This window comes from Amblyomma mixtum, chromosome 3 (genome assembly GCF_055824585.1).
Source record: "Amblyomma mixtum isolate Tamu chromosome 3, ASM5582458v1, whole genome shotgun sequence".
Taxonomy (NCBI): domain Eukaryota; kingdom Metazoa; phylum Arthropoda; class Arachnida; order Ixodida; family Ixodidae; genus Amblyomma; species Amblyomma mixtum.
The window spans coordinates 98,045,219-98,062,456 of record NC_143014.1 but is presented as its reverse complement, the minus strand read 5'-3'; the positions used below and the strand labels follow the sequence as shown (position 1 = coordinate 98,062,456).

Genomic DNA, 17,238 nt, shown 5'->3' with positions numbered 1-17,238 from the left:
TCTGCTTGAAGGCGTCATTGTAATGACTCCGTATGCTTGGGGCCATGATGTCGGTGAAAAACCACTTGTGAAAACTTGCACTACCAGGGAATGTGCCCACGCCACCGCAGGGAAAGAAAACAAGGTCAAAAAGGCAGCCAATGCTCGTGTGCTTTTATTGGCATTGGTTATTGATAGTAATGGCTGCAGTTCCGTCTTCTGTTGGCGCTTCATGGGTAACTTATTCCGTTTTTAGGCGTTATCATCTTATTTTATGAATGCAACAAAATCGTCAAATCTAAGCCGACCTAAGAGTTTCATATGTCGTGTTTTTAAAAGCTATTGGCCTAGATTCGAGTCGTGCTTTGCAGCAGAAAATTTTATTTGCCTGAAACAAGATTTCAGGGAAAAAAAATTTAAAACTTGTAAAGGCATGGTTTTATCTGAAAAGAACTGTTAAAAATTTTCTGAAATATGCAGTATGTTTGGTATTCTGTTGGCCACTATCTCTGATGAAAAAAAAATCAAAGTTCTCTCTTAAATGGTATCCTTGCTACAAAACAATAACTGAAAACATTATAGTAATGCACCGGAGTGAGGCCGAGGCCGTTTGTATTCGAGGCTGGTTTGTCAGGTCGCCAACATCTGAACTGAATCCTGTTGAAAAGGCTGCATCTTTAGGCAATTCTGCTAGGGTCGTTGGTAAAATCGAAATGGAGTCCTGAGATTTGCGACATTTGGGGCGTGTGTCATGTATGTGGAGGCTGCCAAGCAACTTGGACGCTAACGCGTTTTCAGAGCACGTTCAAAGAATTCGGAAAACTACACTGAAAACGAAATTTCCATTCTCTATGACTACAAGACAGACGTGCAGTGTGCCCGTAAGCAATGCTAAAGGTTCCGAAATCTGTGCGCAAAGTCATCATTAAGGGGGGACACTGGTCTTGAAAAAAAAATTTTTATTAATGGAGTCACAGTTACGAAATCTTCAGGGCATATGTATTTTTGTGTGCTGATTCTAAATATGTCATTTAATTTCGTTCAAAACAATTCCTTGAGCACTTACAGACTTTTTATGCAAGTATTTTGCGGAGAGTTTTGAAGAAAATTTGCTGCGGGAAACTTGCTGAAATGTATGCCATTCGGTTCTCCTAACACCAAGGAATGCAATAAGGGTAAAATTATCATCCTGGCTCTCATAGAACTTAAGTTATAGAGTTTTGAAGTTGTTGCTTCAGAAATGAGAAGGGAAATGTGTATTCCTGTGTGTGAAGTGGCAGCTTCAGTACCCTATTACTCAAGTTCTATGAGAGCCAGGATGATAATTTTACCCTTATTGCATTCCTTGGTGTCAGGAGAACCCAATGGCATACATTTCAGCGAGTTTCCTGCAGCAAATTTTCTTCAAAACTCTCTGCAAAATACTTGCACAAAAATTGCATAAGTGCTCAAGGAATTGTTTTACATGAAATTAAATGACATATCTAGAATCAGTGCACAAAAATACATGTGCCCTGAAAATTTCATAACTATGACTAAATTAATAAAATTTTCTTTTCAAGACCAGTGTCCCCCCTTAAAGGGCCAACAATACTCAGTGGGCATGGGAAGGAAATAGTGAAATCACACTGCTCAGAAGGCAGGGAGAGATCTTCTTTTCCTGATTTTTGGCCGATAACATTTTTTTATTCTTTTTGACCCTACAAATAATGTGAGGAGGAGAAGGGTAGGTAGCTCATAGCAGAATTTTCATGTTGGGGGTTGGCTCTGCAGGAGCAATACGTTGTGTGTTGAGTAGTGATCCTTTTCCCTGGTGAGTGATTTGTGTGGGAAGATGACTGTGCTGTTGAGATAATGCAGTGCTCTGAGTGGACTGCATTTCGACTTTCGTTGCATAGGAGTTCATTAGTTGTATTAGGCTGTGGTTCATTGTGGGTAATGTTGGTTGTATGGGAGAATTGCTGCTAAAACTTTTCGTTGCCTCTGACATTTTCTAGTCTATTGCAGCAAGCAAGTTTTCGTCTTCTCCTGTTAAGTTCCTTTATTAATCAACTACACTGGTCTGGCATTGGCTTGAGTTGACTTCTTGTTTAGGCTTAGGTTTGGATGTGTCATCTTGTGATGCCAATGTGCCATTGTTTTCATTGCTGTTTTTTGAAGAGGTTTTGCCAGTGTCCGTTTCTCTTAGCTTGTTAATGTGGATGCTGCTGCTTTTTGGAGCCATAGGAGGAGAGGTTCTTGGTTTGAAGAAAGGTTTTCAGTAATTGAGCCTGGGGCTCATTGGTTAGATTCCCTGCCTTCTGATTTCCTGCAGTCTGTTTTTGGGTCTGCGTGACATGTGTGGTAGCCTCTGTTGTGGCTGTGAAGAAAATTTTTTCCTTGCTAATAGCTAACAGATATGCTATTGTCACTGTGTCATAACAGAAACCACAGTGTTTTATATTCTTCACTTTTTAATGTGCAGTTGCATCTGAAATTTCAGGAAGATGAACTATAGGGGAATAAACTTCATGGTATAGACCAGTACTGTTTGCACGCTCTGAGAGTTTTAATGGGTCTGCTCATATTTTCTGCATTTACAGGTGTCCCAGTGAAACTTAGCCTTGAGGCCGAGGAAGTGGCTGGCTTCTACGGTCGCATGCTTGACCATGACTACACATCTAAGGATGCCTTCAACAAGAATTTCTTCCATGACTGGCGGAAATGCATGACTGCCAAAGAGGCAGAGCTCATCACAGACCTCAAGAAGTGCAATTTCAAGGAGATAGATACCTACTACAAACTAAAGTCAGAGGAACGCAAGGCTATGAGCAAGGAAGAAAAGCAGGTAAAGTTTGTGAATAAGTAGTGATTTGGTGCCTTTTATTTTTTTTTTTTTTGCATCATTAGCATAACATTGTGCTTCATTCATTCTATTTGTGGACACAGGCAATCAAGGTACAGAATGAGAAATTGGTGGAGGAGTACGGATTCTGCATTATTGATGGTCACAAGCAGAAGATTGGAAACTTCAAGATAGAGCCACCTGGTTTGTTCCGAGGTCGTGGAGAGCATCCGAAAATGGGCATGCTGAAGCGTCGTATTATGCCAGAGGATGTGATAATCAACATTGGAAAGTAAGTCATCCAAGCTTGGAGATTGTCAAGTAATTTTTAATGGGTGTGCAAATGCCTGCGCATTCATCATTGTATCTAACTATTTCAGTGGGGGGGGGGGGGGGGGGGGGGGGGATATATAAAATAAGCACTGCTTATACAGTAGAACCCCTCTACAGTAAACTCGCTTGGACCAGCAAAAAATTTACTATATCAGTGCTTGAATAAAGCTAAACCTGGGTGCAAGGTAACTGAAACCATGAATTTTTTCGATACATGTAATTATTGCACGAAAATTGAACGGAGATTGCAGTTTGGGAACCAGAATAAGAAACAATGTAGGTGAAATCACCTTTAAAATGTTTGCAACAAACTCCTGTTACTCGAAGTCATAAACGCGGAGAAACTCTTTGTGCTTATGCTGATGGCGACACTGCGGCAGCAACCGCCACCACCTCTGCCACAGCTCCCACAATGCCACTAAGAGTGGAGCTGGGGGAGACGGGAGTGTTGGAGGCACCACGGCTGGGTTAGAGGATAGCATGCGGTCGCGTCATGGGGAGGCACCTGCTTCCTGCATGTTCCTGCTCTTGGTCTGCCCGCCACCAGGGAATGAACCCTTCACCTTGCATCACCAGCGCTCTCTGCCTGGTGCCGGAATGGCGAGCAGCCGCACAGTGGCGATAAGCACGCCCTGCTTGTCCAGTTTTTGCTGTGGCCTATATTTTTCGCTGCTTTTGTGCATGAACTGTTGTAGTGCCACATGGTGCAGCATTTCAAAAGCGGTAGCAGTGGATGGCTGCTGTGTTTGCCACGTAGGTGTGCTGATGATAAAAGAGCACGGTTTGTTGTGTCAACTGTAGACACTTGTTGCAATTGTGTATGTTTCTCTGATGTTGTTTCGTGTTTTATTATTAAGAAATCTTCGCTTGGTTCTGCCAAATTTCAAGTTACTTGGCACTAGCTAAAAGATAGTCGGTATGGAAAGTTAGTTACGCAGTACAACCTTGCTGTTTCGTTTTTCTCGAAACCATGAAAAAAAAAACATACCAGCCAGGAACGTCATGTGAAAGCAATTTACTTTATTGTCTGCGTTTTTTGTTTGTTTGTTTTTGCATTAGCATGCCGAGCTCATCGTGCCCTTCGGTGGTGTGTGTCACACCTGGGCCACTGCAAAGTGTTTGCAAAGCATAAAAAATCATTGAGCCGTTTTCACAGTATCCGTGTTTTCTGTTGTCGTACATGGTCCCTGTGTACAATGAGGTGTGCAACTAAGCATGATGCATAATACAGTCCGATTTTTCGGACTCGGCGGGACCTGGAAAATGGTCCGAATAATCGAACAGCCGAAAAATCCGTGAACTTAAAAAAATAAACAATTCTGCGAAAAAACAGCTTTCAAAATCGCGAAAATCATCGCTCCCCATGTTCGGGCCTACATGCGATAATATTAGACTGTCTGAGTCATAGCCGTGCTTTCCTCATGCCGGCACCCTATCACATCATGATACCAGATAGTGCACTCGCTGCACCAAGCAAGAACAGTCAGTTTGCATGAGGCAGTGACTTCGCAAAAACCGAGCTAACCCATGGGTAACCCACGGGATGACGCGAGCGGAAGCGGGCGCCTCCGACCCCCCCCCCCCCCCCCCCTCCTCCCCTCCTCCCCGTCTCCGCGCCCCGCGTGGGGGGGGGGTTGTGCTGCAGCTGTTCCGCTATACCGTTTGTTTTCCATGGGATCGCGCCATGCAGTAAAATAAACTAAGGAGGGAGCGTGACGTCACGCGGCCAGCGTTCGCAAGCCGAGTGTTTACGAAGCCGTTTTCTCCCTCAGTTTTTCGCTCTCCGAGTCTGTCCTTATGTTTTTATTCTGGTATGTTTTAGTGCGCGCGTATGTGCGACCCGCAGCGCGGGCGTCTACAGCAAGGAGGTTGATCTACAGTCAGTCTGCCGCGCTTGTCTGCGCATGCGCGCGCAACAGGGCTAGGTTTTACCGCACGCTATCACGTGGTGCGATCACGGGAGGACACACTTTCTTTTTTTTTTTTACTATATCTTTACTTAAGACTAGGCTTCAAGGTTGTCGCCGGCCGCTCCCTCCTCAGTTTTTTTTCCTCCATGGATCGCGCGCCCTTTGTAGGGCATCTCGATGGCAATGGAGAGCATCTTATCTCGAATAGCAACGGTGGAGAACAAATAGCCAAGCCTATCCAAGCCAGTCCGATTACATTTAAATCCAAGATGGCGCCTTTCGCGGTGGCGGCAAACGGGTTGGTTGTGACAGCGATGCCCGCTCGCGTCTATATTAGGCCGAAATAACGAACTTTCGGTTGAAAAACGATCATCACAATATTGTCGGTGGCTTTTTTAGTCCGAAAATTCGAACTTTTAGACTCCACAAAGTCCGAAATATCGGTCGTGAAAATGTACACATTCCTATGAGGTGCACGACGGTTCCTCAGCGAAGTCCGAAATATCGCGCTAGTCCGAATTATTGGAGTCCGAAATATCGGTCGGCTACATGGTCTTGACAAACTTGTCATGTGACATCACATACCACGTGACGTCACCAAAGTGGAAGTGTTCCGACATCAGCTCGATGTCTCCTTGTGCTATCACAACTCACGCTGGGCATTGTCTAGGCGTCTATTAATTTTTTTATTAGATCTTGTAAGGGCTACATGCTTTTTTGGAGTTTGCAAGCTTTTGTGGCTCTCGTTCGTTCGCATGCACAGAATGTCCTGCAATGGCTGTTAGTCTGCCTGGGCAGTTGTCTTTGGAAGGAGGGCAGCAGTGAAGAGGGCGGGCATGCGGAGCGGGCAAAGTTTGGGCATGCATGCATGCTTCTTCTTTGTTTTCGCTGTTTTCATGGCAGCTGCTTTAATCCTGCACGATCCTTGTCTGTTGCAATCAAGCAGTTGCATGCAGTACCGCGCTTGAGCTTCTTGCCTTCGCTGCTTCGCACTGCCCACTGGTGCAACTATTCACCCTCTTTTTTTTCTTTCCTACACATCTCAGAGAAATTGAAGGCAGCAAGCCTTCCCTTTCTGGGCGTTCGTGGCCAGCTTTTCTTTCTTTTGTTCCCATGCATGCCACACGTCTTGTTTTGCAACCCTAGAGCCTTCAAAAAGTTGGTTTCTCTTCATAGCTCACAGGCTTTCTGGTCAAAAGCTGAAATGTTTTTTGAGAGTTTGACGAGATTCAAGGATTGAAATGCAAGAAGCTTCTTGCGCTAGCAATAAAGGTGACATAATTGCCAACCAGAGTTGTGATAATCTTCAGGCTTCTCAGTGCATTGGGGATGCGCAGAGAAGCTAGGTGATGTCATTGTTTTTGAGATTTCAGACTTTCTCTGCCTTTGTCTACATCCTGCTGTGAGTCGTCCAATGCTGCCAAATAACTCTTCATGGGCTTTAATTCGGTGGCTTTGGTTTTCTTCTAGGGGGGCACAAATATTCAATCATTTCGAATATTCAATGGAGTAGTAATGTATTTTATATTTGGTTTGATCTGAATGTTTAGTATTCGAAATCTCAAAATATTTATCTCGAGCTAATAACATTTCTGGAATGCTTGTGGTGTATGGTTTCGGTTCAGCCATCCTCTGGGATGGTATTGTGGTGCGCGCAAAGCCAAAGCCCTGACTGACACTTCTTAAGCACCTGCATGTATGCTGGAGCCAGTCTGTGCATGCGCGTGGCAGCAGACAGAGCAGGCGCAAGCATGGCGCAAGCATGGCGCAAGCTTAAATCACTTGTCTAAACTAGAATGTTAGCAAAAGCTTCTGAGAATGGCCTCTCTGTGCGAGGCATCTCACTCATAACTCGAGGTTATGAAAACTCTTAAGTCGGAGCAAGGACCTTTTTGTGTGAGATGTGTCCTCTTCTTAGTGTGAAGCGTGTTGTCCTGCTAAAGAAGCGAAATGAGGCACCTGCAGAATGCCACTAAAGTGTAGGCAGCCAAATGAATGTAGTAGAAGAGAGCCTAGGATTGTAGCCAGCAGCTTTTGTGCATTGTTTTTCAAGGTGTTCAGACAAGTTGCTTAAGAACATCTAGTGTAACAACTGCTATGACTTGCAGTTCGCAGGTGACCCTAAAATTGACCTCTAAATTGTGAATTGTGGAAAATGGAACTTGCCAGATGATTTCGCGCTCTACGAACAGGCCTTCAGACTGTAGCTTGGAAGTATTATCCGGCGGTTGAAACATCCCACTATATACCGACAGTGCTGTGGTTGTCATTCTCTTGTTTCGGAAACTATGTGTGCGACTGCACCGTTTTGTTGCTAGCGCCTTTTAACATCTCCAGTACTAATGTTGAGACGAACATTTTCGAAGTTTGAAAAGCATGCTTACACAATGACTCAACAAGGTTAGCAAGCCTCCTACTACAGCCAGCTGTGCACAAATAGGGTAAAAAAAAGTATGATCTTCGCATCTGTTGCCCCTTTTGTAAGCTGGGGATTTTTTTTTTTTCGCTGATGATCACCGCCTTTGGAGTTTATGGCGTACAACTAGCCAAAGAACATAGATTTCCCAAAACAAAATAAACGTTGGGAAACATCTGCCGATTTTCTCAGAAATGCACACTGGAAAGTACCTAGCCTAATTGTAAACTCTCATCTAGCTTGGCATGCAGCATGAACAAGATGCTCTCCCTGTGCAGGGAGGCCAAGGTGCCAGATCCACCAGCTGGGCACAAGTGGAAGGAGGTGCGACACGACAACAGTGTGTCCTGGTTGTCGTCGTGGACAGAGAACATCCTGGGGCAGACCAAGTACATCATGTTGAACCCTAGCTCCAAGCTCAAGGGGGAGAAGGACATGCAGAAGTATGAGATGGCTCGCAAGCTCAAATCTTGTGTAGACAAGATTCGGCAGAATTACATGAATGATTGGAAGTCCAAGGAGATGCGCATCCGGCAGCGCTCTGTTGCACTCTACTTCATTGACAAGCTTGCCCTGAGAGCTGGCAATGAGAAGGAAGAGGGCGAGACTGCTGACACTGTAGGTTGTTGCTCTTTGCGTGTGGAGCACATCAAACTGCATGATGAGAAAGATGGCAAAGAGTTCGTAGTGGAGTTTGACTTCCTGGGAAAGGACTCCATTCGGTATGTGAATGCTGTCCCTGTGGAAAAGCGAGTTTACAAGAACCTGAAGCTCTTCATGGAAAACAAGAAACCGCAAGATGACCTTTTTGATAGACTCAATGTAAGTATATTTTCATTTATAGACTGAAGGCATTCTCATGCAAAGGAACGCTTGAGTGTCATTGCAGTTTTATATTTTGTATTTTATTTACCTCTTTGCAGACAAGCATTCTGAACAAGCACCTTAATGAGCTTATGGAAGGCCTGACTGCCAAGGTCTTCCGTACATATAATGCTTCTAAGACACTTCAAGAACAGCTAGAGCTCCTAACTGAAGGTAGGTCATGTCACATGAATAATGCTGTTCACCTTTACACTAGCAGCACCAAGTCGCGCTAGCTGTTCATTATAGGTAAACCGGCAGATGACATTTTGTTGGTAGAAGGTGATCGCATTTGGTTCTTGCCCTATAGAATGTACAGTGTGTGTCATTCTTAAGAGGGAGCACGAGAAATGGTTACACCAGCTGTTCACGCAGAGTAAAGTAGGTTTCACCACAAAGCAGGAGCACGGCTTCAGGCTCCTGCTCAAGCTCTTTGCACCTTTTTTTTTCGCTTCGCAGTGAAACCTACTGTCCTCCACATGTAAGAGCCTATTTAGCCATTTCTCATGTTCCCTCTAAGTATGACACCATACGCACATATAGTAAAAACTTTTTTTTTTTTTTTGGCTACCATTGCAGAACCTTGTAGATAAATTCATCCTATCAGGCGTTCAAATTAGGAAAATTGCTTGAATATAGAAATGTGTTAAAGCATGTAGAAAGAAATGAGGTAGCAAAAATTAATTGTTTTCATCAGCGCATATATTGAGGAAACATGGTCAAGTCAAAGAGCTGGGAAATGATGGGACTATTTGTTTCCCTGGTAACTTGATTGCACAGCTCATTAATAATTGCTAAAGAACCAAGTATTATCAGCCATTTAAAAACCACTACTGGCAAGTTAAAAGAGCGTTATATGGCCTTTAATAACAGTTAAAAAACCGTATTAGAGGCCATCGTGCGCTCGATCGTATCGTTGCGTGCACGTCTCCATCTTGATTCCAATCTGAAACCAACTTGGTTGCGTCAGGTCTGCAATAAAGTGCTCCGCCAGCGTCACTCATTCCGAACAGTTCCCGCTGGTCATCGTACGAAGTGGGGCACGCATATTTTTCAGTCATATAATTGAGGCTTTTAATGCATTATCGCTATGGGAGATTTGCCGGGCCCGTGCCATTTCGTCGTAAAATGCAGGTCATCGCATGAACGGGAACACATAATTGGGGTTCCGCTGTATGCCTTTTTATAAAGTCCTGCTTCATGTGTTCCATCATGTGGACTTGGTAGCTAGGCCTCTTTTTTCCGCGGTGGCTCAGTGGTTACGGTGCTCGGCTGCTGACCCGAAAGACGCGGGTTTGATCCCGGCCGCGGCGGTTGAATTTCTTTGGAGGAGAAATTCTAGACGCCCGTGTACTGTGCGATGTGAGTGCACGTTAAAGAACCCCAGGTGGTCGAAATTTCCGGAGCCCTCCACTACGGCGTCCCTCATAGCCTTAGTCGCTTTGGGACGTTAAACCCCATAAACCAAACCAAACCATCTTTTTTCCAGAGTATTAGACACTAATGAATGTTCTCTCCTTTTTATCTTTGTTTGCCATCAGCTGATATGTCACTGCCTGAAAAGATGCTGGCCTACAATCGAGCAAACAGAGCTGTAGCCATCCTTTGCAACCATCAGCGAGCCGTCCCCAAGACATTTGGAAAACAGATGGAGAACTTGCAAAAGAAGGCAAGTTTTGTGGTCATTATTTAACATGATGCTGTCATTAGAAAGACCTTGGCTTTGGAGTTTAAAAACAGTGAAACCCCATTGATTTGAAATAAGTTTTGACATCCTGGTTGACACGGGACTTGTAGTGAAGGTAGTTTTGGAAGTTTATGGTGTAAATTATAATGAAATATTATTTTTTTTTTCTATTCAATGTGCCCCTTGTTATTTAATTCATCACCATCATTTGTGGCCTTCGGGATTTCTGCCTTCTAAGAATGACGCCTTCAATCTTGGAGGAACAGGGGTTCCCAAATTACGCAAAAATTCTCTGAACATATCCTAAAAAAACTCTACAAAGGTCATAAGTGCAATATGTACTGTATAATGCTGCCTATACGTCGACCTTCAACCCTCGCTGTTAGAGAAAAAAAGGTGACTCCAAATATAAGACTCATACCTTCCTCGTGCCTGCCTGCATTATGTAGTTCCCTGCAGGATGGCATAACGGCACATACGCTGCTCAGAACAATAAACGTGCAACGCTACAATCGCGAAACCATCAATTGGAGGAAAATGGAGATAAAGGGCGATAAAACGGTGCCCTCACGTGTGGCCCACCTGACTAGCGGCAAACCGAACAGCTAACCTTTTGGTTCTGGATTCTGGCTTGCGCCGGATGTTACCTGGAGTGTGCTGTCACAATTTTTCATCCGCGAAAGCGACCTTTAGCGCTAGCGGACTGTGTAAAAGGTGCCCAATTTGTCCCCTCACCACTCGCACTTTTTTGCAGCCGCTCACGGCGAAGCGGTTGTGCTTCCCAAGCCTGCCATGTGCTTACTCGCTTGCACGATGGTGGTCTGGTGTAGCCGGAAGCATAAAATATGAGTGGAAGTTTTTAAAAAAGAAAAAAGGGTAATAAATTAGGGGTGCCGAAATTATTCGAGGGTGCATTTTATGTGAGTAAATACTGTTTTATACTTTTGGTCCCGAAACAAATAACGAAAAATAAAATTTGGCTGTAAATTGAATAGTTTCGAACGTTAGTGCAGATAGTATGAAGGCAAATGCTTTTCCATAAATGTGCGATGAAAAGAAACAGACATATTGTTAACTAGGTTTGTTTTCACCCATCATCAGCATAATTTACTGTACTTGTAGTAGTAATAGCAATAATTTTATTTTGTAGACTAACTAAATGGTTCAGTTGCATTCAGTAAAAAAAAAAAAATGTAATAAGACAGCTAGGCAAAGGGGGAAGCTTGTCTTAGAAAAAAGTTCTGAAGTCTCAATCCAGAAATCTTCATGAACTCATATTTTGTGTGCTGATCCTAATTATGTCATTTAGTTTCATGTAAAATGTCCTTGTGCACTTGTGTACTAATATGTTGTGCAAGTTCCTTGCCAAGAGCTCTTAAGAAATTCAGCTCCTGGGAACTTGTTGAAATGCATGCCTTTGGTTTGTCTTGACATCAAGGAATGCAGTGAAGGTAAAATTACGATCCTGCCTATCAGAAGTTGAGTTACGGGGTTTTGGAGTCATCATTTCATAAACAGGGAGGAAGTTCGTTGTACAGTAGGCTCTCTGTAAGACAGACTTGAAGAGACCAGTTAATTTGTTAGTCTAAACAGAGGTGCCCCTAGAAGATGTGTGTGAGTATGCTAGGTGTGTCCAAATATATGTTGCATGAAAAAAATGACTATATTAATTATGCAGCATGAAATCAGCTTATTTTATCGTCCTTGAAAATGTCATTGGTGTAGTTTTTTTTTTCCCCTTCTCTTTTTTTTTCTCACTATCCCATAGTGACTGCTATTTGTGTGTTTTCTTCTTATTTTTGCTTTCCATCCTTCTCAGAGCGAAGGTGCCCAGTAGGGTAGCCGGGCGTTCTCTTATTTCGCCGCTTCTGCAGCGTAGCTGTTAACAGTGCCACGAGCAAGCACGCCATGTGCCTTTCCCTACGCTGCAGACAGTGTGCGCGGCTCCTATATCTGGCCATCTCTGCACTCCAATAGACCTCTCCCGGCCTACGTCATCAACGCACGTGTTTCTGGTCCGATGGGCAAAACATGCGCCGTACCGAGGAGGCTCTCACAGGGAGAAGAAAGGCTGCCAGGCGTTTCGAATCAGGGAACAAAGCTGGTGGGGGAGCGCTCGGCACCTGAAAAACCGGTTCAGAACCGAAAGTCGACGATTTTGCCCATCGGGGCACACCTTTTTGACGTCACACTGTTTACATCAAGGAGAGGTCTATTACGGAGGTTGCAATGCCGTATCCGTTGAAAACGCTGCCTCAGAGTTTTTAAGCCCGAAGTCAATGAGAAGGTGCACTTCATGCATACGTGCCTCCTTTTAGTCTGTGGGGGCAATGCCCAGCATGTGACATGCACACAATGGCAAAATCCGCGCCAGCGCAGACAGGGTGCGCGGCCTTTTCCGCAGCGGCAAGAGAGCTTTTCCTCAAGGAAGCTCACTCTTGCATGACGGCTTCACCACAGCTTTGCACAAAGGTGTGCGGAAGCCATCTTGTGGGGGTGCGCTTCCTTGCGTAGAAGCATTGTGGTCTTTGCTTGTCTTGCAAAACATTGAGAAACAAGTTTATTTCGTCAAGGTTTCTGATTCCGCGCGCTGCGGGACGCTGTTTTGTGACCATCGTGCCACTAACTTTGCCAGAAAGCTCTATCGCGCCATTGCTGGTTATTCACGAAAGCTGTTCCGGTATTACTTTATCATCTGCACTGTCACTATTACGCTGCCTGCATACAGCAGAAATCACCCTGAAAAGATCATATTCACTTCTTGCTGTTGCACTAAGCACCGCCGGTTACGCAGTTCTGAGGCCATCACAGAGCATCAATGCTTCGTCGCTGATTGTAGATAAAAGGATGCGATGATGCAGCATACCCAGCACATTTTAGATCTCTACCTTTTGTTCTTTTTTATTCTTGGGACGTTGCGCAAATCAAAATATTCTGCACTTTGGGCCCGATGAATCTTGCTTGTCCATGATAGTGGAACATAAGCAACAGCTTGGGCCACTGTTTGTTTGAAGGGACCAAAAGCAAGCGTGAATATTTGTCCTCCAGCAAACGCAGAGCAATATCAACGAGCGTGCAAAACTAATGTCGCACACACAGTGTTGCATGTAGAAATCGCCCAGACTGAGGGCACGAAATGGAAAGTTTTAAATTCATTTTTGCTGCAACAAGGCGTTGCCTGGCTGCAAAATTTTGCACAAATGACCAGAAAACTGCAGAGAACCTTCCCTGAAAGTTTCAGTTAAATCTGTGGAGGTGCAAAAACCTCCAGAGTTGCCCTTTAAGCTCCAGGGAAATTGGGGCCCTCATTTGAAGAGGCCTAAGTCTGGTGAATGTCGCATGTGTTTGAATTGCAAAGGTGGTTGTGGTAATCAGAGATGACTGGATTGATGTACTCAAGTCATGTGCTGAACAACCTGCTTCTCCTGAAACTTTCAGCAAAAGTAAGGTTCGTGCAGTAATTGCCATTATATTTTTATTTGTGAAATGCAAATTAGTCAAAGAAGAGATGATATGCAGCCAGTTTGGGGTCTGGCATTCCTGCATAACATCTCAGATCTTAACTTAAAACAGGCTAGTGCAGGCTGCTGCTTTGAATTATCCGAGCTCACATTATTGAGGTTTCACTGTAAATCCATGCATGCTGGGTTCCTACCTTTCCTTTACCCACTTCATTTTGGGACAACTCAGCAGTAATTGTTCATTGCATACTGGTTCACTTTACAGCCAGTCATCCTTAATCGAATTGGGGCATTTCTTGAGCTTCCATCTGTCCTCCTCTTGAGCATGTACGGTGGGGAGAAAGTTATGGAAGCCAAGACAAATGGGGTCCCTCAGCACCTTTAGAAAGTCCTTGGGGTTCCCAAAGGCTGAAGATTGACAACTCCTGTTCTGCATTACCAAAACATTTATGGTACTTGGTGAAACGTTAGCCAGTGCAGTCTTTTCTAAGCATGAATGCTGGAAATAAACATGACATAGGCAATGTGAACTTTCTTTACTATAGACTGGCCTAATTGTAGAGGAATAGTGGTGCACTTTAAAGCAACAGGTCCCAATAAGGTATGAAGCCTGGAATAAACATAGTTCAGTGACCGTTTCAGAACCTTGTATATGGTCATTGTTGAGTGTGCGTATCAAAGTGAGTCGGCTTGCTTGCACTGCTGCTTGGTAAATGGATGTGGCCACCTAGTCTGTTTGTAAGATGTGGGCAATGGTCTGCAGACCTTTGAGGAGCCTTGTAATAATGGTGGTGAATGCTTGAAGCAGATGTTTGTACACTCTTGGGAAGTGTGCATTATACTATACGCAGTTATATTTCCTTGTGTAATTGCGGGTTTTAATAGTGAGCCTCTTCCTTTTTCTAAAGAGATGCAAAGTTCCTTGGACACATTTTCTTTTGGTCACATGCCTTCGTAATTTTCCAGCGGGTGGAATTTTTTGCATTGTCAGTGCTGTTGCTAATGTTGTCTGTCATCTACCACAGATGGAGGAGAAGGAAGAACAGATTCGACAGTGCAAAGTTGAAGTTAAGCAGCTGAAGTCTGACTACCACAACTCCCGGTCAGAGAAGGACAAGCAGTAAGTGATGCATGTAACAACACTTTTGTGCATAGGTAGCCTGGGGAGGTCTGTGAATTAACCTGTCACACACACTGTGCAGGCTGTTGGAACGCAAGAAGAAGCGCATGCAGCAGTTGGAGGAGCAAATGAAGAAGCTGGAGGTACAAGCCATGGACAAAGAAGAAAACAAACAGATTGCCTTGGGCACCTCCAAGCTCAACTATTTGGACCCGAGAATCAGTGTTGCCTGGTGAGAGGAGTGCATTATTTTGTAGATAAGCCTGGATATTTAATTAAAAACATGCTGTATTTTTGCAAGTTGGTTTAATTGCTTCAAGGTTGTACTATCCTTATGTGCATATTTGATTAGATGTTTTTCTGGGGCCCAGCGTTTACAGGGGCTTAAATTTGGATGAAAGGGAAAGTAGTGATAATTTTTTCCTGTTGATTTATTCCCAGATAACACCATTTTTTCGGCTTCTAGATATCAAATTTCGACATAGTATGGTCATATAATATATAATACATGTATTGATCAGCTGCACATGTTTAAACATACAAATGTGCCGAATGGGAGGGCACACAACATGAAGAGCCGAAATGCAGCAGTAGTCACCCAGTGTGGTAAATTCTCTGCAGTGCCTACGTTACATGCGGTGAGGCGAAGCACCACCGCCACCAAGAACAACAAAAGTAAAAACGGTAAAGACGTATCAACAAGGTTTTACTGTGCTATTGTGTCTGGGCTTGCCAGAATGATCAGCCATGGCTGGGACAGTTTAATCACTAGTGCTCTGCTGTTCAGCTGCATTCTGCTAACATTGCTGGGATAGTTTGAATTCTGGGAAAATAACATAACTTGCAGTATGACCTGTCACACCTCCTTTTTTAGTGAGAAATGGCATTTCCAGTGATTGCACTGCATTTGGCACTGCAAAAATAAATGAATAAATAAATAATGGCTTATGTGCCTACTGATGTTTTGCAAATGACTTTTCAGGTGCAAAAAGTGGGATGTCCCCATTGACAAGATCTACAACAAGACGCAACGGGACAAGTTTCGTTGGGCCATAGAAATGGCGGGCCCAGATTATCAATTTTGAGCTGAGGCTTGCCTGCTAGCCGCTACGATGTTGATCCCTTTGGGACTGACGTGAAAGCTGCCCAGCCCCTGTGCCCTTCAAGCCCCCCAGCAGGCCAAGCCTGCCATTCAGCTCCCCTAGGAGTGTCCACACCCAGGGCATAGCCAGGGGTGCAGGGCATGGGGGCTGGAGCCCTCCTTTGAGATCCTAACCCTCCCTCCACTGTTCCCACCAGCCATCCTCTCACTGTCCCATAGCCATGGAAAAGAAAGCTGCACTTGGCCAGATTATCTCATTTCAGGTCCGTCTGCTTGCTCAACCTGACGCTCTTTGTCCTTGTTTTTGTTTCTTTGCTCATGATCATTGTGGCTTTTTCTTTCCTTCCCAATTTTCATCTGTCTCCAGTGGTCTTTGTTCTTTGTTAATAGTATCGAGGAATGTAAGCAGACCGAAATGTATTTGCTGGGAGCACTGCTGTTTTATGTTTTGCTTTTAAGCGAGATAACTTTTATTTATGGCTAAAGCACCCTTGGTGCATGTGCATGTACACATATGGCAATTGTGACTTCCTCTGCCATCTGTTGTTGTTATTGGGCACTAAGAAAAGTTCTTTTCATTGTGGAAGGAGGGCAAAGGATCATGTCCAAAGTATGTTCACTGTCAGTTTTGCATTGTGTTTTTTTTTTTTTGAGTGTATGTGTGTGTGCGAGCTTTTCAAATTTGTTTTCTCATCCTGCCTTTTTTAGGCAGTCCCATAGCAAATTCATTGATTCTTGCTTGGTGGCATACAAATGAACATTTACGGTGATAAAGCATGTTTTCTGTTTGAATATTAAAATACCTGACCACTGTACACTGAATCGTGACCAAGACAGCTTTGTAAGGAACTGTAGCATGGCACTTTTGCATGTGCTTCGCACGGCGACTGTCGAGTATAGTTCGCAAAGTGGAACTTCAAAGCGTTGCTGACGAGTACATGATCTGCATGCCTGGTGGTGATAGAGATGTGAAGAGGCGCTCTTAAAATAAGAAGTAAGCCTAAACATTTGCCATCGGTTTGTTTTATATTGTTTCTAGCAATATGAATGCACGACATTTTAGGTGCAATTGTCGCTATTGGGAAATGAAGCTTGTCTGTCAAACTTGCACATTGTCATTAACGTACACGTGCACCCTTAGTTTTCAGTTAGGTGTATTTTACGCCCGTACATGATTTTGCCTTCCATCTGCATCGTCTGGAGAAAAAATTTTGAGGCAGCGGTGCTTTGTGTTCTTTTCGAACCATCTGTAAACGTGCATTATTCATTTCCGAGCATTGTCTTACCATATCAGCAGTAAAGGTTTAAAAAAAAGGATCTGCAGTGCTGTGCTTTTGTTTCCTTCTTGCTCCCAGTTTTCATGTGCACTGTGTGCACAAGGAACGCATGAGTTGGGGCAAAGTGCTGTATTGTGTTGCGGCAGGTCATTGATATGACGTGTGCACCAGTTTTCGGGCATCGTATTTACTTATTTACTTGCGTAATGACCCCCTAAGCTTTTTCTTAGCAAGGAACAGACCTTGACAGCGTGCCCCTAGCATC

General features: G+C 44.0%; 1 protein-coding gene across 1 annotated transcript in view; it reads left to right on the top strand.

Annotated features, from left to right (window-relative positions):
* LOC149351095 (DNA topoisomerase I, mitochondrial-like) overlaps positions 1–17,013 on the top strand; it is a 47,407-nt gene extending 30,394 nt beyond the window's left edge. The window contains exons 10-17 of the mRNA XM_089580325.1: positions 2,562–2,806; positions 2,908–3,095; positions 7,741–8,284; positions 8,386–8,500; positions 9,868–9,995; positions 14,500–14,594; positions 14,677–14,826; positions 15,577–17,013. Of these exons, the coding sequence (XP_089436451.1) occupies positions 2,562–2,806; positions 2,908–3,095; positions 7,741–8,284; positions 8,386–8,500; positions 9,868–9,995; positions 14,500–14,594; positions 14,677–14,826; positions 15,577–15,679 (1,568 nt within the window). The 3' untranslated portion in view covers positions 15,680–17,013. The remainder of the gene's footprint in view (positions 1–2,561; positions 2,807–2,907; positions 3,096–7,740; positions 8,285–8,385; positions 8,501–9,867; positions 9,996–14,499; positions 14,595–14,676; positions 14,827–15,576) is intronic.
* Positions 17,014–17,238: the final 225 nt, after the last annotated feature.